At 41.4% G+C, this 22,094-nt stretch overlaps 1 protein-coding gene across 3 annotated transcripts in view; it reads right to left on the reverse strand.

The window, feature by feature from the left end:
- Positions 1-290: 290 nt before the first annotated feature.
- The window catches only part of trip4 (thyroid hormone receptor interactor 4), a 58,198-nt gene continuing 36,394 nt past the window's right edge, over positions 291-22,094 (reverse strand). The window contains exons 13-14 of one of the 3 annotated variants that reach the window (XM_037247589.1): positions 2,912-3,021; positions 291-2,014 (exon numbers count right to left, since the gene is read on the reverse strand). In XM_037247589.1, coding sequence (XP_037103484.1) covers positions 2,957-3,021 — 65 coding nt within the window. In that variant the 3' untranslated portion in view covers positions 291-2,014; positions 2,912-2,956. Of the gene's footprint in view, positions 3,022-22,094 lie in introns of all 3 variants that reach the window. The other 2 variants (XM_037247588.1, XM_037247587.1) reach the window with 2 other exon arrangements.

The raw sequence follows: 22,094 nt of genomic DNA on the forward strand, positions 1-22,094 counted from the left end.
TTTTTCTTCACCGGCTTGGATATCCACAAAAGAGAGGCACCATTGTCTCTGTAAGATAAGTGAGCCACATTTTAGAGCATGTTTGACTAGTTTGCACATAAGCACATTTGGAAGAGGGTGTGCTTGGGCACAATGCATAAAGCAAACTACCAAATATGCACGCTCGTTGGCAGGGTGGACAACAATAGTGTGAACGTCAGCAATTAATGTGCTCAATAGTGATTCAGCTAGCAAGCCACTTTTTAACAAACATATATTGAATTTGTAAAACTTTTTTTTTTTTTTATTTAAATCCATTGGTATTTCACAATGACTGGGTTAAGCTTGACATCCTCCACAGTAAGATAAATATCACAAAACGTACATTGTACTGTTGTGTGAAACTGTTTGGCCACTTATAATAAGACCTGAGAGTTTCATTATTCTGCTACATTTATGATGACTGAGTGATTCCAATGAGGACACCCAAAGGCACTAAAGTGATATTGACCCATGCATATTAGAATTCAGGCGCACCCCTGATGGTGTTGCTGGTGTTTATTTTATTCTCAACTGCTTATGTATATATTTATTGCATACACAAGCATAGTACAGTAAATCTACCCTACCATACGTAGAATCTCAATTTTTCATACACATTACTCATTCTCAACTGTATGAATATCTATAATTTATGTATGTACAGTTTACACACATACAGCTGCTCTTTCTGCTACAATTAAAACTAGAATTTCTACATTGCTTAAAAAAATGCCCCTAATCTGATATTTAGTTCTGTTCTTTCCTATGCAGGGTTGCATTCCAACAGCAGCCAACGGCCAACTAAAGGCCTTGTATGAATACTTCAGCATCATCATTGGTATGCGCGTGCAAGAATCAGGTTGCAAAAGCCGAATATGTTAATGATAAATGAGCCAATTGTCAAGTAAACAAATACCAGATTTTCCATTTATATGAAAGTTACAGGTCACTTCAGACTAAAAGGCTCTTCCTTTTACAATTTACCAACGATCCTGAAAATGGAAAATATGTTTTAACCTCAATTTCCTTCAGTCAGGTAGCAAATAGAGTTCAGTATGATGTTAACAATGTGCCATCATACACCCTTAAAAAGGCCACGATAAAAACAAGCTGATTTGGGTTAAAAATTTGACCTACTCAGGAGTTTGGGTCAATTTTAAAAACAACCCAGCAGTTTTAAGGTTGTATGATAAAATATCTTATTATTTTTTCTTTAGTAAACGACAAATGTTCAATGATGCCTATTGTGCTACTCCTGCATACAAAAATGCATACTGTACATACCACGTACTAATGTCATGGTTTACATACGACTCCAACAAAGATAAATTCACACAGGGAAATCATAAAAAGATGACATATTGTGACATATGTGCCCCGGGCAGTATCAGAGCATGATGAACATGCTGCATGGCAGTGTTTAGACTGAACATGTAACAAAATCTTCTGGAGTTATCTTAGGCAGGGCGTGTTGGTACACGTACGACGACAAGATAAAATACCATTGAAGGACCAAAAAAAAAAAAAAAGCATGAGTCGGAGTGTTTTTCACAGTGTGTTTATTCTTGTCGGAATGAAAGTGATCATGACCGTGAGGATAGCTTTCACTGTGGCTTAAGTGTACAAGAAAATGATCCAAACTGTGTTTCACACAATGCAAGCTTTTGTACCTCAAATGGGCAAACAAAGGAAAGTGATTAAGGCTTGCTGTACATTGCCGCACTGTGGGAAAGAAATGTAAGCCATTTGGATTGTGCTTGGATGACCCTGCCTCTCTTGCCAAAGCCCTCCGCATAATCACCCCTACTGTGCTGAAGTAATTGTCTCTCTGTCTGAAATAAATGAGTAGGCTGTGTTTTTACTTCCAAACTATTGTCGGTCTAAACGTGGCCGTAGGTGCTAGGAGGGTAATGATAGGCTGGGCATTTCTTTTTATGTCTCAATCCGCCAGTAGTTGCTCCTCTGCAGTCTCTTTTTAAGATACTTTAGAAATCTGCTAAGGGAGAAAAGTGAGCAAAATAAACTCAAGGTTTACTGGTATTAAAGATACTGTTACATTCTGAATAATTGTGCAGAAAGTGAAAAGAAAGGACGTGCCTTGCTTATAGTAAGTTTCTCCATCTCAGTCTTGTACTGTATTAAAACTGACAAAAGCTTGGAAGGTTGTGCTTTTCTTATGAATCACTGAATCTCTGCTGCAGGGAGTCGCCCACCTTCTGACACCAGTGAATATCCATTCATGATCACGATCAACAAACTACATTTCACAATTCCTTACCCTTTTCAGGCTGGTTCGACATTGCGGGTCTAAGTGCCATTTTATTTTTTGACTGATTACGTGCACATTTGAAGGGATAGTTTCATGTGTTTTTTTTTTATGTTGTTTGAGCATACATAGGTGAACGTCACCAATCTATCTACTTTGATGACGTCAAGCTCGCATTGACTGGATTTTTCTCTTCTGTGTGTTCATGCTGCACTCAAGTCACCAGATATTCAATACGTACAGCTTTTTTTTTATTCAAGAATCCAATCCATGGGTCATTTCTCCTTATACAGGCATGACTCAAATACAATTTGAGCTTCCTGGGCACAAAAAAAAAAAAGAATTGTGAAAATCCAGCCTTGGGGACACGTATGCGAAGCCAAGCATTGTTCAGTTTAATCAGTAAATATTTTGAGTTTGCAAAAAAAAAAAAAAGTCAGTTTTCTTAAGTCTTTTTACAGGGGGAAAAAAAATCACTCTTTTCTTGTTTGGACTCAGAATAGAAGATGCAATGTTCCCATCACATTTTCAATGCATTAAAATAAGAATGTTATTGTAAGGATTTTGAACTTTTACTGCTATTCAAACACACTGCTATTATTCTGAACTGGATGTGAAACAGACCAGTGGATTGTCGGTTCATTCTTCCTCATTCCGTTCGTTGGGACGTCACTCTGCGGCCGAAGCGACCAGCCCCTTCTTGGCACCCTGGTGGTAGTGACTCTCCAGCTTCCCTGCAAGAGAAAAGGGGTGAAAGGGAAGGGCGGGAGGAAGGGGAGAGGAAGAGATGAATCAAAACACCATCAAAGGGACAGGGTGACCTTTCTGAGAGCTCAAGGCCTGCTGATTAGAGGCGGCCTTGGGTAGACACGGGAGAGCGCGGAGCACCGAGCGAGACAGGACGCGAAGAGAAAGCGAGAGCTAAAAGGCCAACGAGACTCTTTAATCCGTGGCTGAAAGAGATTAGAATACAGCCTTTGTTGACGGCAAAGTAAGGTGTCCTTTAATCTGGTTATAGAGATGTACATCCAGTACGAAAATACACCGGAAAGAAAGACTTCCTATCACAAGTCCAAAGACAGCCCCCCTCATTTGGATAGAAACAATCAAAAAACGAATCTACTGATTGAACCTTGAAATATTTCCAAGGCTTACAGCATATTAAATTGCACTACTATCAAGATGATCTTTACGGAAAACACTTGAGATTGTTTGCCATGGTGTGACTGACAATTAACATTGGTAATTATGAGGGATTAAATGTTAGACACTTGATATGCTTTTAAATGCCACGCTTCAATGAAGAACAAAAGGCCGTGCCAATAAAGCAGATGGGTTCCCACCAAGGGTCTGCTAAGTTTTTTTTTTTTCAGCTTTCCTATGCTACTCCTGGTTACTGGAGGGTTTTCTGTAAGACTACAAAAAAAAAGAGCAACACACACACTTGACAATATCAGGCAATTGTGTTAAAGCAAACCAGACTTGCTTTTAAAATGCTTGTAAACACCTTAATCCGACTGTGTTTGTGTATTAAATGTTGGATGAACACACTTTAGCTACTTTTGCGTGTACAGTATATATACAAAACTTCCATTGATCAAAAGTCAATGCATAGGTGTCAAACTCAAGGCCCGGGGGCCAGACACGGTCCGCCACATCATTTTATGTGGCCCGCAAAGACAAATTGGGCATCGACTTCATGTGCCAATACTAAATTAAAAATTGAGTTCACTTTTAAAAAATAGAGTTATTGCTAGCAATTTGTATTTCCATTCATTTTTGAAAATATTTGAACTGTTTTGGCCCTCTGAAGGAAACTATGATGCAGCTTGCGACAAAAATTAGTTTGACACCCCTGCTTTAATGCATATTGATGAAAGGAAACCATAACGTACATTTGCATTTAGAGTGTAAACAACGTGCACATTTTTGCAAAACTGCATTTTCCCATTCAAAGTTGAATACAAAATAAGAAAAAAATAATTGTGTTAATCCATGCGCTCCCTCTCGTTACCCTAATGGAAGTCTCTCTGCGATTACTAAAGATTATAAATGAGTGCAAAACATTCACAAGAAGCATGGCAGTGTCTGTTTAATCAAACTATTTAGTGGGAAAGCCCCATGCACAGCGACTACAATGAATGCATTTAAAAGAAAGGCTTGCGGTTGATCAGCAGTTTTTTCTTTTCATTCACTGTGAAATGATTTTCTTCCACCCAACAACTGGCAGGACATCTTTAGTAAAGTGAACACAAAATGGACACACGCACAATCACTACACTTCACAATCCTTAGATTTTTTCAGTATTCTGAGTGATGAGAACCAGTGTGGAGAGAAATCTCGGGGCGGTTGTTTGAAAATGCCTTAAAAATATGAGTCATCCATCAAAAAATATACTGACTATACAAAAACAGTTAAGTGCCATATTGACCGTTACAAGCTCACACTGTTCTCGTTGTGAAGCTTTTATTTATTTTATTAGTTTATTTGACAGGGCCAGTGTACATCAATGAGCATTTCTGTAGATGCAGCAGAATTAGCCAAGGGGCTATTTTTCATCTGTAGTCCCTGAGGCAAGATGTGTGAAGCGTCTTTGCCCAAGAACTGGGTTTCGAACCATTGACCCTCCGGTTTCTGAACGACCCACTATACTGCCTGAGCCACGGCCGCCAAAGATCATTTAGGGAAAACAAGACATCAAGACACCAACAGTGAATTAGGGCACTACAGCAAATGATTTGGAATAGCAGCAAGCAATTCATAGTGGGAAGGTGACGCTTTAGTGCAATCCATACGTCAGCACGACAGTCTATATGTGGGCCAATAATCCTGTCTATGTCAAGAATGAACAGACCAGGATATCATCACTGAGCATATGTTAAGTGCACCTGCTCAAACTGTTAAGCACATTGCCTTTTAAACGCTGCAAAGCCCTTTCATTGCTTTGGCAATTGCCGTGGTGATAAAACGATACTACCACTTCGACAACATTTGTCGGGAGGAAAATAACGGATTCTTTCAAAAAGAAGAATCTTATGAGTTTGCCGTTGAAAGGTAGGCTCATTATTGCCAAGTGAACAACCACTGCTGCCGGATCAACGGTTTTGGCCCCGGGGTTAAGTGTCCAGTCCGATAAGCGTCTAGTGCATCACTGTGAAACACGGCCATTCTGTTGTCCAACACTGACATTAGCTGGCTGTTTTCACCATGGCTGACCCAAGGGGGGGGAAAAGAAATGCATGGGCAAGGTTGGTGATTCTCACTTGCGCTCTCACTTCATGTTGTCACATTATGGCCATACTCAGTGGGTAGCGGCAGAATAAACAAGGTGCCTGAGAGAAGTGCTCTTTGCTCACCATTTCCAAGCCTTGTGAATGGCTGTCAATCAAAGTGGTCTGTTACCACTAAGTGCTGCTTAGCTGTGGAAATACCTCAATGAAAAACGGCCGGAAGGAAAATGCTTATTAAGTGGAAGACTCAAATCTGGAATGATACGTGTGAGCATCATTCTACTCACGCCTCTGAGTGGGAATAAATATTAGATGATAAGAGCTCATCAACTCAATCGAGCCACTTTATTATAAAAGAACAAAAGGTGTGTATGCGTGAGTAGACATTCCTGCAATGGAGCGAATCGGCACATTGCCACTTAAACCAAACAGCAAAATAAAATGCCAGTTAAGCAGTCAAGTTGTTTCTTGCCAACGGACTCTGTCTACCTCTGTAAACATTTAAGAATTCGATGGTTTCGAAAGAAATGTTAGATAAAAAAAAAAACCCAGCTGATTCCCGAAATGTAAGACTAGTCAAATTGTACACTTAGTACATTTGAAATCCAATCGCTCAACATTACGTATGGCATAAGAGTAAAAAAAATAAAACTGTACTGTGATGATTTCCTGCAAATATGAAACAAACGATTCTCCAACGATTAACAGTCAGTCACGTTATTTTGTATCATGGTAAACTACATCTACTGTACACTATAGCATTCCTACTGACAAAGCTAACCACTAATTTTCAGGGTATCAGGCTGTAATGCCATTACATAAAAGTTCGAATCATGTTTTCAATTGGTGTATCAAAATGGAGTGCACTATTGAAATTTTAAGAGCAGTTCAATTGATTTAGTTGCATAATCTAATGTTAAAAATGTAAAGGTTCTGAATATGAGTAACGATTCAGATTGTGAAGGTTATGGTGACAAGTAGTTTCCTCAGTAAAGATTAATGGATTTCTCTGCACAACTGCACCCTGAGTCAGAAAATAAGAAAGTCTTGTGAGCTGTAAAAACAGCACTGGAGAGTCAAATAATAGAGTTAGAGAGAACTTTAACGTCATGTACGTATGTTTGTATTAATCTGAATAGCCAACAATAACCACACTTCATTATTATCATTTTAGTTTTACACATGGCAAAAATCTGTAAACCATGAACAACAACCTAACCTGTGGCGGGAGTAGGCTACTCTAGCGGGTGCATGTATTCAATTATTTTAAGAGCAAGGTCAGTCTGTCTGTGCGGATGAATATCGTTAATGGTTTTGAAACTGCCGAGGGACAAAGAGAGGGAGGCGTGGAGGCGAAAGGCTCAGGAGGACAGCGGGAGAGCTAGCAAGAGGGTGAAGTATAAAAGGCTGGATCATCGATTGGCTGAGATAATTTCCCATTGATTGCTGCACTGCTTGGAGTTTGCGAGAAAAAAAAAGAGGCCATTAAAAGAGCACAGGTTGTCTCCATCATCAAGATTGTACAACAAGCTCTTCAACACAGATGCTCATTCAGACACCCGAACACTGTGTAACATATTTACTAATTATTTTCCCAATATACTATATCATTGAAGACTAAAGCTCACTGGTGCTGCAAACCATAATCCCATGAGAACTCTTGGGCAGTCATGAGAAAAAAACAAACGGCATCAACATTGATATTGACATTGCCAGTGACATTAATAACACACAAGACCACCATCGACCTTGTATTAATGATTAAAATAATGATTTGATAATTAGTACACACACATGCACACGTGTGTGTGTGTATACAAGATACATATTTATATATACATAAACATACTATATAGTACATATACACACATCTTCTTTGAATAATTCATTGGCGTTTCATTTACGCATCCATCAAGCCTATCCCAATGCCGCCAACACACCCCAGAAGGAGCACAAGCCAAATCAGAGTTTACCATCCTGTGCTGAACAAAACTGAACTTATAGGTTAATTGAATATGATATTTCATTTTAAAGCCCCAGGACAGTTGGAACATCTAGTCCTTAGAAAGCCTTAAAAAAACATCTCTCGTGAGTACTTCGAGCCAAGATCATGTAGGCGTTACTATCTCAAAATACAGTGCCAGTTGCTTTCAAAAGAACACATCTCCTTGCCCAGCGGATGACAGTTTTCTTTTTCTGATCCTAAACCTCCAGCTAATGGAGTTTGGAATGTGCAACCAAGCTGAGGATGCTCTAGTGGATGTGAATATAAACCCTTAGAGCCATGAGACAACAGCAAAACAGTGAGTGGAAACCCCCCATCTTGGATTCTCATCTTGCTGTTAGTCACACCTAATTTAGATTCCCTTTCTGTGCGTGTGACCGAGTTCATTTCCAAATGGCTAGAGAAGGAGCTGTTTGAGACTTGTGTGCATGCTGTTTGCAAAGGCTTTGGGAGAAGCATGAAGCACACGTCCCACTGAAAAGGAAACAGCCTCTCGGCATCTCTTGGTCTCTCCAAAACCTTGTTGCCTGAAGTTGTTTTTACAGAATGCAATGGCTGAGTGATTTCTCCAACCAACAGTGGGATGTTGAAATGCTTTAGTCACGCGCATGACAGCTCGTCACCACTCACACGAGAAGCAGCGTCTGACAAGTCATGGAAAGCAAAGGTGTTGGTTGCTGGGTTAAAGTAGGGGAGTAGTTATGACATTATGATGGCTGGATTATGTTACTGCCGAAGCAACCAGCAGCTTCAACCATATCTGCTTTTGGTTTTGAAGGGAAACTTGAAGGGTATTATATCTCTGTTAATACCCCCCCAAACGATACAATTCATTTATTTTAGGATAACAGTGAACATTTTATGATTTGGTAAGGTCTTAAAAGTAATCTCGTTCTCATTCAGGTTCATTAGCATCTTGTACACTTTGCCGGAGGACAATAATTATTCCTTCAACTGTGAAGGCAAACAAACAAGAAGAGCCTGCTGCAACCTTATTAAGACAGGATAGCAGTACAAAAGGCTTTAGGTATTAGGGAGATAACAGGAGGTTTGTTACAGTTGTGCTTCACTTGCTGCTCTTAATAACGCACAAATATAATTATAACATGTTTGAAAATATGTAACGGAAACATCCAGAAGCATTTTTGTATTCAGGAACTCCAAACGTGTGAATTTGTGTTTGTCCCCCCCCCCCACCACCAAAATATACTTACAACACAGTTGAATATAAAAGAAGGAGCAGATGGTCGTTCCTTCTGGAAGCCATGTGTTACACGTCCTACTCTGTCAGAGCACCACTGATGTTTGGTCCTTCATTTGGAAGTGTGTTATTTACAAAAATGCAAACATTGGTGAAGGTTTTTTAAGCAGTGTAGACATAATACACCGAGACTGCACAAAATTGTCAATTTCTGCTGAAATTACTTGCATCCAACATTCCATAACAGGGAGCAAGCTCGCCGCGCAGTCATGAGTCGTCGGTGAAGATGAGCCAGAGCTCATCAATCATTCTGCTCCCATGCTGTGTTAACAAGCTAGTGATTCACGTTTTACTGAGATTACTGCAGATCATGAAAACATCACATTAACAGTCATTCAGTAGATTCGGAATGTACACAAAGTAATCTTTAATATTGCATGTACAATTGTAATGACTCAAAGGGTCAATTAAGTTAATGATATGTGGAGTGAAAAAAAATCCTTTTAATTTTGCATGTACAATACCCCACTATGCAATCCCCCAATAGTATAGTAACAGGTAAATCAGAAATGCTATCTTAAAACAATTAAAGAGTTTCTGATGGGAAAAAGAAATCTTCCCTTTAAAGTTAATAATCAAGATACTTCAAATGGAGCTACCAACCTAGCAAACTTAGATAGTTTGGACCTTTTGTCAAGAACATTTTGCAGTATAATTTGTAATAGGATTAAGAAAAAACGTTCAATTACACAACATAATCATCACTTCAGGTTCCTAATTTGTTATTTCAATGTATTTATATTGCATCGATAGTGTAATTATTTTCCCTTCACATGGGATTTATTGAGCGCCAACAGCAAAACATCATCAGCTTCCTCACTGGAGTTGTTATAGTGAAAATGTGTTTCTTTAATTTTCTTTCCATTCTTAACATGGTTAACCCGGAAATGTGCAAAATACAAAATTGCAACCTTACTAGTACAATTGCTTTAACGCCTATGACTGAGTATTACGCTCATTAAAATCAAGACTTTGTACAGAACAAAGGAATGTTTCAAAGAATAAATGAATAAATCAAACAATATTAAAATATTTACTTTGCAGTTGACATTCCAACAATGCACACATTCACACAGAAACGAACATTTTACTTTGCAGTTGACATTCCAACAATACACATTGCACACATTCAAACAGAAACACACACGCATTTTATTTTCAAAATGCATTTTCAATTCAAAGACCGAAATAAGAGTGGATTAAAAATTTGACTCATTGTTAGCTAGGCTTCAATCATTAAGCCGTGGCTGTTTGGCGTATTCCAACAGTATTATGAAAATGACAGTACAACACAGTGCAGTGTGATGGCGTTTGATAGATAGATATATATATATTTTTACATATCCGTTCACCACATGTTTCAGAGATTTCTGGTGCAAAATACAGACAATATTTTGTCTCTTTAATGCAGCTAAATGAGGTGCCCAAAATATTAGAAACCAGCAAAACTATCAGGTACTTTTCAGGACTGTAACACAGCTTTTGCAAACTACGCCCCCATTAACATATAGTTGAATAAATGTGGTTCATGTGAAGCTCAGTTTTACCTAAATTATGTAACATCAACATCAAATGGAACATTTAGCATAAACAGTTTCGGTCGCTTGCAGTACATTTACAACTCATGTGAACTCATATCAACCAACGACAGATTCACTCAGATTACCGTTTCTCACGTCCATTCCTCCGTAAACACTGTTTAAATATGCCAACCTGCGTTTTCATGCGCTGGATCTTTTTGCCTCCAGCTAAGCCACACACCCTCAAATGCCACCATATTGTTTACAAACTTTGAAAGGGTCCATTAATAACGAAGACAGTATGAAGCAGAAAAAGAGTAAAACCAAAACATGTTGTGTCATCGGCCAAAGAATATAAATGTGCTTTAAGATGTTTTAAAGATGGGCTGTGAGGGGAGGCTTGCCTAACATTTAGCAAGAGGTCATTCTAAAGACTAGGAATGGCAACGGAAAAGGCTTGATCCCCTCTAAGCCTTCATTATATCCTTGGTACTTCTAATAGAAGAAGCTCAGAGAGGTAAGGTGGGGCGAGACCATTTAAAGATTTGAAAACAAATAACAGAATCTTGAAAATAACTAAAATGTACAGGGAGCCAGTGAAGCGATGCTAGAGTCGGTGTTATGTGCTCCCTCTTACAAGCTCCAGTTAGGAGGTGAGTCACAGCATTTTGCACCAACTTGTTAGAGGACTAGCTGACTCCAAAATAAAGTGCATCCAACCCGAGATGTGTGAATTACTGTTTCAAAGTGCTGTTAAGGAAGTAGAAGCTGCCATCTGCCTATGATGAAATCCTGGCGTCAAATCCATAAGCATTTGCAAATTCTAAAGTGAGTGTCAATATTTAGTTATAGATTTGTCTGAAATGGTAAACAAAGTGGATCAATAGACAGAAGTCCTAATCTCAACATCATGCTACGAAAAGAATGTCGGCTTTTCAAAACACATACTGTACACACACAACTAACTTACTGACTCAGTGTATAAGTAGCAGTCCAAATCTTAAATACTCTTGAAGTAACCACAATATTGCTACAATAATTCAATCCTCTGCGACAGCTCTAAATAAGTATTCCTCATTTCATCCCCTCTGACTCTAACTCAGACGCTCTGGGTCTACTGTAAACCCAAATGCAATCAATGCAAAGAAGTTTGGAGACACATTCAGATATGAACTGTTTATTATTGACTGGTTCGGCTTTTACTGAAGTGGAAGAGAGGAAGTAGTAATAACTACAAAGCATCAAATGAAAATCATTAATATACTTCAGACTAAAAGAATAACACATTTTCAGTATGTACTAAATAAATAGATTTTTTGCAAAAGGTGCACAAAACTGGTTAGTTTGTGAATGTTAATGATGCTCTCAGCCTGAAGCGATAGTGATGCTAATGGGGAAACATGGTGACACCGACCAAAAGACGAAGAAGAAAATCAGGGCAGTCATTCATAAGATTTTATTCTGTTTACATTAGCTTCTGTCATAACCTCTACAGTTCCAGCAATGAGATGTCACCAAGCCCGAGTCTTGTTGCATGTTGTTTTAACTGCCGTTACTCAGAGCAAATTAGGCATATCCATATGAGAGAAAAAAAAGCCTCCTAAAATGAGTGTGCATAATCCAAGAGTTAAACCAGAAACAGTAATGTGGAAATACCAGGTCAAAGCCAATTGGATCCAGATTTGAAGACTTCCAGCCGTTTCAGAAAGTGGGTGGTAAAAAAGACTTTTCTTGTCACACATAACTTTGAAATGACAAAATTGGCTGGGAAGGTCCAGGTTCCATCTCTTTGAGAGAAAATGTTCTTAACATCTCTCTAAAATCACACAAAAGCTCCTACTATTCCATGGAAATCAGACTATTATGATCTGTGACAAATGGAATACAGAGTATAATATTTAATTTATTATTCAACCATATTTATTGAATTCTCATGTGGTAATATATATATAGATATTTGATGACACATGAATAGTGTTTCTTTTGCTACATACACTGCTACTGACATTTCTTGCTGCAGTTTAATTCCATCCATCCATTTTCTTCCACTTGTCAGGTTGCGGGGTCACCTAAGCAGAGAAGCCCAGACTTTCCTCTCCTCGAGCACTTTGTCCAGCTCTTCCTTGTCTTTGTTTTTCCCTGGGGCCTCATCTCAGTCACTCATGCCCAGAACACATGAGCTGGGCAATCTCCAGGAGGAATTCTAACCAGATGCCAAAACCATCTCATCTGGCCACTTTCAGTGTTGAAGAGCAGCATTTCTACTATGAACAGCACTTAGATGAACATGCTTGTATCTCTAAGGGAGAGCCTTGATACGTTCTGGAGGGAAATCATTTCAGACCACAGCTTGTGAACGTGTAGATTCATCTGTTAAGCAAACAGATATTCACTGGGAAATAGAGAACTTCGCTTCTCAGCTCGGCTCCTTCTTCACAACAACAGATCGATGCATCACAGCAGACGCTGCGCCTATTCACCTGTTGATCACCCGCTCGGCCTGCACCGCCCTTCCCTTGCTTGGCCTGGCCAAGCCTCCACTGCTTCTCCATTACAAATGAGCACCAATCAAACGAGATGAGATTTGAGCATGATCAACTCAACTGTGCATCCTCCACTGCACTCTCGCAGTATGCGAGGTTCTGTAATGATATTTGATAAGTCAGGCCAGAGGCTTTGCCGCAATTCCAAATATGAATCGCTGAAGTGTGATGTGGCGACATTGAAAATAACAGTCAATCAAATGCACAGAAGCTTTGACACAGACTAAAAATTCAATTCCAGGTTTAAGTTTCTGAGGAACGACAACCTTCATCACAGTCACACCTTTTCAGATCTCACTATGATTGCCTGTCTGACAATTGAAGTCCCGCAGCAAGAAGATGAGGGAGTTTGCAAAAAGAGCACTCTGCATCACCCCCTGCAATGACTGCAAAAAGTGAGGGTACTCTGAACTGCTGTTTGGTGAATGGGCACAAACAGTCCGGACTAAAATAAATACGAAAAGATGCCCATTCACTCCAAGAAAAACAACAGGGACAGAATGATATTCTGCAAAAGGTAGAGTGATGTCAATTCTGAAGCGTGTATTGGGGTGAATTCATTTTCTGATGAATCCCTTTTCCTAGGCAATCGCAAAAAATGCTTAACTGCAAAACAAAAGATGGGCACAACCATCAGGCTTGTGCTATGCCAACAGTAAAGCATCCTTTGACATGCCTTTCTAAAAAAAAAAACAAGACTTTCTGTGCAAGACACTTTCGGGGTTAACGCGATTCCCAAATTCTGGACCCCAAAGTCCGCGTAAAATCGAGATTTAGGTGTAGTATGTTTGTGTCAATTCATATGCAAGATTAGCACACTATTGGGCAAAACAGTTGGATAAGTTCAGTGGGCCATGTTAAAATGATTCCTAGACAAACTTCTCCCACCCATTCAAGAACTGTTTGGTGACAGACAATGATTTTTTGAGAATGATTGAGCACCTTGCGGTCAGGAAAAAGAAACAAAAATAGTAATATTTTTGGTTTATGGCCAGGAAAATGTGGAAGCCAATACTTTTGGTGACAGCTGTAGAATGTATTATTCACAGACAGTTGCCACATGCAATCTCGCTCTTGTTATCAGATCTAGATGTTTTTAAAATTCTTGTGAGCTGCTACTGTCCATTTTGCTGCTGAAAAACCTTTAAATAGTTGCTTCATTACGTGAGTAATAAAAGTTTATTTAATTGTTTTGTATTCTGCTAAAGGTTTTGGTGATGGTTTTGACCCTGGGATTGCTTAATCTAGTTTTATTTATTTTCCATGGATATTTTTTTTTACCCATGCCTTGGATTATGTTGGACCTCTCGAATTCCACTGTTAGTTATGGCAAGGTCGAGAATCCACATCCAGAGTATTTTAATCAGTTAGACTTGTATAATGGGATGTGGCAAAAAATAGTCTTTCATTAGAGGAATGCCTAAAATAATCCTATTACGATGCAATTACATGTCATTTATACATACATATCTGTGAAAATGTGTGATATATATATAGCATCACACTTCCATTACTACTTTGACATCATATCTCTTGTTCTTAGTATTCCATTTATCATTCATCCTCTTGAGAGCAGAAATCCTCCTTTTACATGACACAAACATTTGAATGCAGAGGCTTTAAAACGATATACATTCTTTATTCTATTCTAGTACAACCACATTATTACAAAGGGTCCTTATAAAGCAGCCTCGGTTTCATCTAATTAGAATGTAAATGTAGTGTGGGCTGGGAATGGATCACAGAGGATAGACATCGGCATTTAGATTATGCTGAGACTAGATTAATGATGACACTACGTGTTGGTGAGATAGCCTTTTTGAGAGCAGCTTGGCAACTTACTAATTGTATTTTACCACTAGTAACAAAGACTGTTACCTTTGTGGTAATTAACATATGGACATCACAAACAACTCTTAAACTAGATCATACTATATACATATATATGCACACGCGCACATCTATCTATCTATCTATCTATCTATCTATCTATCTATCTATCTATCTATCTATCTATCTATCTATCTATCTATCTATCTATCTATCTATCTATCTATCTATCTATCTATCTATCTATGCTTTATAAAAACAACATAAAATAACAATGCAACAGAAACATTGACAATAACACAAACATAACTATTATAAACAAGAACATGTGTGCTTTAAAACACACACTGACATCCCATTTTACGTCTTTGCACTAAACCTCAACTTGACGCTTTGCAGTTGAAATCTGTTCACCTCTCAGGAATTCCTCATTGGGGGCAGATGCCATGAACTGAACAGCAAAGACCAAACAGAAAACCAAAGCTAGAACAGAGACAGCAGGGAGAGGGGATGGGAGAAAGGGGGAAAAAAAAAAGAGAGAGCAGAATGGAATAAATTGAAGCTGATCCGGTACTCTGCATTCTGAGGAGCCTCCATTTGCATATCTGTGCAGCAGTGCAGAGGGAAAAATGTGTCGGTACTGACAGCAAGCTGCATATCTTAAACCTACGCTGACACCCCTGCAGGCACTATCCTCACAAACACTGATATAGAGGGAACACCAAATCTGCACACTCTCCACACACACTAGAGGTCAGAATGGAAAGCTTTGTGTATTGCTTTGTCCCTGGACGGTGAAGTACAGTGGTGCTTGTTGTTTAACATTCAGCTCAAGTACAAGACTCATCTCTAGGGAAAGGCGCCAATGCGGCAGGCCATTCACTCACCACTCCCAGACAGAACTAGTCGTATGTGTATAAATAGGTATGCATCCTACTAGAAGATTTCGAAGGCACATTTCAGGGTTTAAAAAACACACATACTTGATACATAAGCAAGCCATTTAGGTATGAGGTAAGACAATATGAGGGAAGAAAGGATCACAGAAACGTTGTAACATGCACATATTGTTAAGACTCATGGGAGAGCATTGTGAGTCCACTGATCCACGTCTGCTTGCATTTACAGCTCTTCAGCCTTTTCCTCTAAGTGATTGAGCAGCCGTAGCACAGCATTAAAAAACGAGGCAATACAACCAAGATGAGAACATATTCGACTCCATATTGATTGTGCAAGCTGCTCAGACAAATCGCTGATACGGGAACGGAACCTTCCTGAATAATTAATGTTACCATTTTTAGGACATGCAGAAATACGCAATAAATCTTTTCATAGCGTTTGGGTTTCTTGTTTTCAAATATTTAACATCCTCTTGTGGATTGAGCCAAATCTCAGACAGCTTTATTAGACAAGACATGATAGTGATGTATAATTTTTTTTGCAAGGGGGGGTGGCAGATTCATATTCAAAGACTTTCTTCATGCAGTTTGTTATTAACAGACAGTGTTGGATTTGATATGGTATTGCATCAGCAGAAAAATAATCTTATTTGTATCACACTGTTTGAAAGACTGAGTGGTCTTCCACCAGTCTAGCTTTCCTCTTTTTTTGTCTGCTCTGTGTGGGGGAGGAGTGCAAGCACAAACGCTGGCAGACTTTTGCGCCTCTACTCCCACTGCACATAATTCTTACTACTTTGGACAAAAGCCCATACCAAACGTTATTTGCGTGAGTGCACGTTTCCAGTGGGAGGGCTACGGAGCAAGTGGAATAGAATTAACAGCTGGGGTTTAAAAAGTGGTTAGTGATATTTCCTGATGAATAGTTTAGCAAGCAGTATCTCTTCATTAGACATGTGCGACGGGGTGCTTACGATGAACACCGCGACTGGAAAATAATCAGAGGATTGATCCCCTTGGGACTGGTTAAGTAGCTCATTTGCTCAAGGTTAACTTGGCTCAAGGTTATGTTTGGGGCTCCGCACACTGGCTGGCTGTAAAACCGAGAGGAGGAAAAATGCTGATGGGCCTGCCAAATGTCAGAATATATCCTGTCGACTGACGGGTGAGAAATGGCAAGGAGAGAAGGTGAAGTGGTGAGAGACAAAGTATATATATTACAAAGTAGATGTACTTGCCCTTTTTAGTGCATGAATGTGAGGGGGAAGGAGAAGTGGAAGTCAGGGAAGTCGCAACATAGTGAAAAAGCTACTTGGCATGCTCCAGGCACGATGACATTAATCCAGCAGAACTCATGGCATCATTTCCCATGACAGATGTAACAGGATTGTTTAATAAGAATGGAAAGTGAGCCATGTTATTCACATTTCAGAGCACGGACTAGAATTAATCTAAATGTGTGTATAGGACAAATAAGCTTAGGAAAACACACGAATGCTCATTGTTATCGCTACAAGGACTACCAACAATTCCGGGAGACCTATGCCGTCTCTATACAAACATTTCCGAGACCGGTGCAACGCTGTTACTCAAGCAAAGACACACTTCAAACAGATGTAGAGCAAATAAACAGAGGCAGCTGGGGGAAGGAAGCACAGCCCCTTCCTGATTAACAGTTTGCTGTCACGTGTCTTGTGATAATACTTAAAGAGGCTAACACTTCAGTCAAGCGGGTGGCGATGGTGGGTAGGGGTTTGTAATTACGAAAATATGCCACAGCATGCAATTAGCTCCCTTATATGTGTCATTTGTTAACTTAGCTGTGTTCTGTGTCACACGGTAATTACCCCCAAGCACTGTAGGCATGTGACAAATGCTTTGTGCTCACTCACCGAGTGAGCTCAAGCGCCTTTATCATTATTTCAAACGCCGTGACAAGCGACAGTAACATGTTAATGTCGGAGCTGGCCGTTCAGAAATCACTTGTTTTGATCACAAAATTTCCCATAAATTCAAAGCACCATCTTTACTGTTTCATCAATGCAGAGAATCCTGGAAATAATCATCTCTAAATATAGGGAGGATGGATGCTCAATCAATGTACCTCACCCACTGTTTGTCTCCTTCAGCAACGTATCAGGCTAAAGCTGTGCGGGAGCCAATGTTATTGATTTTTTTTTCATTGAAGAGCAGGGGTTGGGAGACAGAGGAGGTTCGGCTAATGATGGAAATTTTCAGAGTGGCTTCAGAGCTCTAACAGTGAGCTGCATTAATGGAGCCTTGAGCCTGATAAATGATATAGTTATGTTGGACATGGTGTAACTAACTCCCGCAACACAAGTGGAGGGATGGCAGTTTGTGCCATGCAGTGCAATTCAAATCAGACTGCAATTTACACAATCAAGTCAAATTATGCATGCCTAAAGAGTACCAAAATAACCTCTCTCTTCGGGAACTAACCGAACATTTATCGTCGTGGAACACAGATGCGAGTCGGTGGATCATTTTGTTAAACTCTGGGATAGAAAAGCATACGAGACTCGTCGATTCCAGAAAATTCACCGGGGATTACAAGTGAATAAATTGAAAGTTATTTGCGATTTTTGTTTACAGATAATGGTAGGAAGAAGCACTATACAGTCTTCATTTCTGTACAGTATTTGTCTTTGAATTAGTTAGTAGGTCACTCGGACAGGAAACCAGGATGCAGTACACTGTATTTCACAGTTCTTTAATTTCCCATGGTACAGTGTCATTATACAAGCATTTATCAATACTGCCGCTAGCGAGTAAATTTCTCCGCAAAAGACCATTTTGCTACTTTTGAATTCAATTGTGAGTTTGAGAAACGTTTGTTGCAACTTTGTTTTGACAAACACATGCTCGCAACCTTGGGTGAAGAGCACAATGTAGTCAAATGATGATTTAAAAATCACAATTTTGTCATATTTTAAAGATGTAATAAATTCTCTGACGCTGTTGCGGAGATTTCATTCCTGTTTCCGTTGTGGTCACAGCAGTACAACTACAAGTGTAGTTGCCTCCTTCTTATTTACATCATTAACATTCTCAGCATTGGTTTCATGACGAAAAGTAAGTAAATGTTCTTTGCTCATATACTCCAGTTAGTCTGCATGGTGTTGTATCAATTAGCTACATTAGCTTGTTGACACTGGCCCCAAGCCGTTCACAGCGCTAACCTTAACTAATTGTCGCTCCCTGCAAAGGTACTGTGGGAGGGTGTGGAATTTATGAAGAAAATACAAGCGGAATTTATGTTTGTCATTACATGACACTTCTATAATATTATGAGAATTTCAAATGATTTTGTCAGTAGTTTCCACCCCTGCAGGTCCTGCAGCATCACACTGGGGTGATGGGGTGGGCCAAGATGGCGGCGCCCCTGTTGGCCGCGGCCGCTACGGGTCTCAGCATACGACGAGGATATTCACAAAATATGTCGCCTAGGACACTACAAACAACTCAAAGTTTAGTTTATCCATCCAGTAGATTAGCGTATGATCGCCAGCGCCTGCTGGAGGTACGGTCATCGAGTGTTTTCGGACACGTAGCCACAACTACCCTAGTCTGTTTGCGTAGCCTCGGAGTGCTCAGGGCGCTAGCCCCAGGAGCTCACGACGCAGCGGGCTCGCGGGCAGCACACGCCGGAGGAGGAGTAAGCGTAGGCGGTGTGACCGGCGGCGAAAGCGCGGCTGTCGAGGTGGGCTAACGGCTAAGCTGAGAGCTAACCCCTACAAACCGCCGCTTCCATCCATCTTCCTCTCCATACGTCCGCCTCGCGGATAATAAAATGGACCATCTAAAACTGGAACTCTCTTCAAAGAGGGAAGTTAGAAACTGCTGCGCTCTCATCCTGACGGAGACATGGCTGAACTCATCAATGCCGGACAACGCCGTTAGCCTGGAGGGGCTCGCTACATTCCGCGCCGACAGAAACAGCGAGCTAAGCGGTAAATCCCGAGGAGGTGGGCTGGTTTGTCTACATCAACAACAACTGGTGCAAAATGCTAGATCTGTCGCCAGCTTCTGCTCTTCGGACATCGAGCTTTTGACTGTGAACTGCAGACCCTTCTACCTGCCCAGGGAGTTTACTGTTGTTAGCATCACGGCTGTGTACGTGCCTCCTAGCGCTAACACTAAAGAGGCCATGAGGGTTCTCTACCGGACAATTAGTGAGCTGCAATCCACGCACACAGAGGGGGTTTTCATCATTGCTGGGGACTTCAACCAGGCTAGCATGAAGACTATTCTCCCTCATTTTTACCAACACGTGGATTTTCCAACTCGGGGATGAGAACACTCTGGACTTGGTTTACACCAATATAAAGGATGCATTCAGAGCAGCCCCCCGCCCCCACCTCGGCTCTTCAGACCACCTATATGTTATGCTAACCCCTGCATACAGGCCCCTGCTGATCAGAGCAAAACCCACAGTGAAGCAGGTGAGGGTGTGGTCTGAGGGGGCCATGGAGGCACTCCAGGACTGCTTTGAGTGCTCTGACTGGGACATGTTCAATCAGCAGCAACATATGACAATCAGATCAACATTGATGAGTACGCCATGACTGTGTCAGCCTACATCAACAAATGCTCCGAGGACGTCAGCACCACTAAGAACATCATCACCGAGCCAACCAACGACCCTGGATGACTGAGGATGTACGTCATACGCTGCGAGCACGGAACTCAGCCTTCAAGTCTGGCGACAAGGAGGCACTGAGGACAGCGAGCGCCAACTTGAACCGTGCCATCAGGCTAGCGAAGCGAAGCCACAGTCGGAAAATTCAGGATTTTTTCCACGACGCCAATAACACCAGGAGTATGTGGCAAGGCATACGGGCGATCACGGACTACAACTCACCCTCCCCCCGGTGGGTGAGGTTGATGCTGACTTCCTAAATGGTCCTAAATAACTTCTTTGGGCGTTTTGAGGCACTAAACAGCACTCCGGCAGTTAAAACTGTTCCCCACCAGGAAGAGGAGGTCCTCTGCCTTGACTCAGCCGACGTGTGGAAGACTCTGAGAAGAGTCAACCCACGTAAGGCCCCAGGCCCCGACAACATACCTGGGCGGGTGTTCAAGGAATGTGCAGGCCAGCTGGCTGGTGTCATCACAGACATTTTTAACATCTCGCTGGACCAAGCCAAAGTGCCAGTGTGCTTCAAGGCTGCCTCCATCATTCCGGTGCCGAAGAAACCTCAAATCACCTCATGGAATGACTACAGACCTGTGGCACTGACTCCCATCATGATGAAGTGCTTCGAAAGGCTGCTCAAAGATCACATCGTCTCCAGACTCCCCCCAACATTCGATCCGTTCCAGTTTGCCTACCGGCAGAACCGCTCCACTGAGGATGCCATCTCCTCCGTTCTTCACCTGAGCCTGGCTCACCTGGAGGAGAGGAACACCCACGTGCGGTTGCTGTTCCTGGACTTCAGCTCAGCGTTTAATACCATCATTCCACAACATCTGGTGGAAAAACTGGAACACCTGGGCTTCAGCACCCCCCTTCGGAACTGGCTGCTAGACTTCCTCACCAACAGACCTCAGTCAGTCCGGGTCGGACAGAACACCTCCGATGTCATCACCCTCAGCACAGGCTCCCCTCAGGGCTGCGTCCTGAGCCCCCTGCTGTTCACCCTGATGACACACGACTGCGCCCCCAGGTTCACCACCAGTCACATCGTGAAGTTTGCAGACGACACAACGGTGGTGGGGCCGCATCAGGGACAACAACGACCTGGGACTACAGAGAGGAGGTGGAGCAGTTGGTGGGCTGGTGCAGAGAAAATAGCCTGATCCTGAATGTGGAGAAGACGAAGGAGATCATCGTCGACTTCAGGAAGAACCAGCCTCACCACGCTCCACTGATCATCAACAGCTCAGCTGTGGAGGTGGTCAGCAGCACTAAATTCCTGGGAGTCCACATCACAGACGACCTCACCTGGACTGTGAACACCACAACACTGGTCAAGAGGGCACAGAAGCGCTTGTACTTCCTGCGGAGGATGAGGAGAGCCCACCTGCCCCCACCCATCATGAGGACGTTCTACCGAAGCACCATAGAGAGCATTCTGACAAGCTGTCTCTCGGTGTGGTGTGGAGGTTGCAGCGCCTCCGATTGGAAGAACCTGAGGAGAGTGGTGAGGACAGCAGAGAGGATCATCGGGGCTCCTCTTCCCTCCATTCAGGACTTGTCATCCCAGCGCTGCGTGTCCCGAGCCCGAAATATTATCAGTGACCCATCACACCCCCACCATGGACTGTTCTCCCTGCTGCCCTCTGGGAAGAGGTTTCGCAGCATCCGCTGCAGGTCCACCAGGTTCTGCAATAGTTTTTTCCCTGCTGTCGTCAGACTGCTGAACATTCAAACGTAGCATTCCTCTGCACACTTGTAATACTGTTTTTGTCTCCTGCACTGTTCACATACTTTATCACTGCTGCACTTTGTACTTTATAATTATCTTATCTCATATTTTTATATAGAATGTCACTTT

This window comes from Syngnathus acus, chromosome 3 (assembly GCF_901709675.1).
Source record: "Syngnathus acus chromosome 3, fSynAcu1.2, whole genome shotgun sequence".
Taxonomy (NCBI): Eukaryota; Metazoa; Chordata; class Actinopteri; order Syngnathiformes; family Syngnathidae; genus Syngnathus; species Syngnathus acus.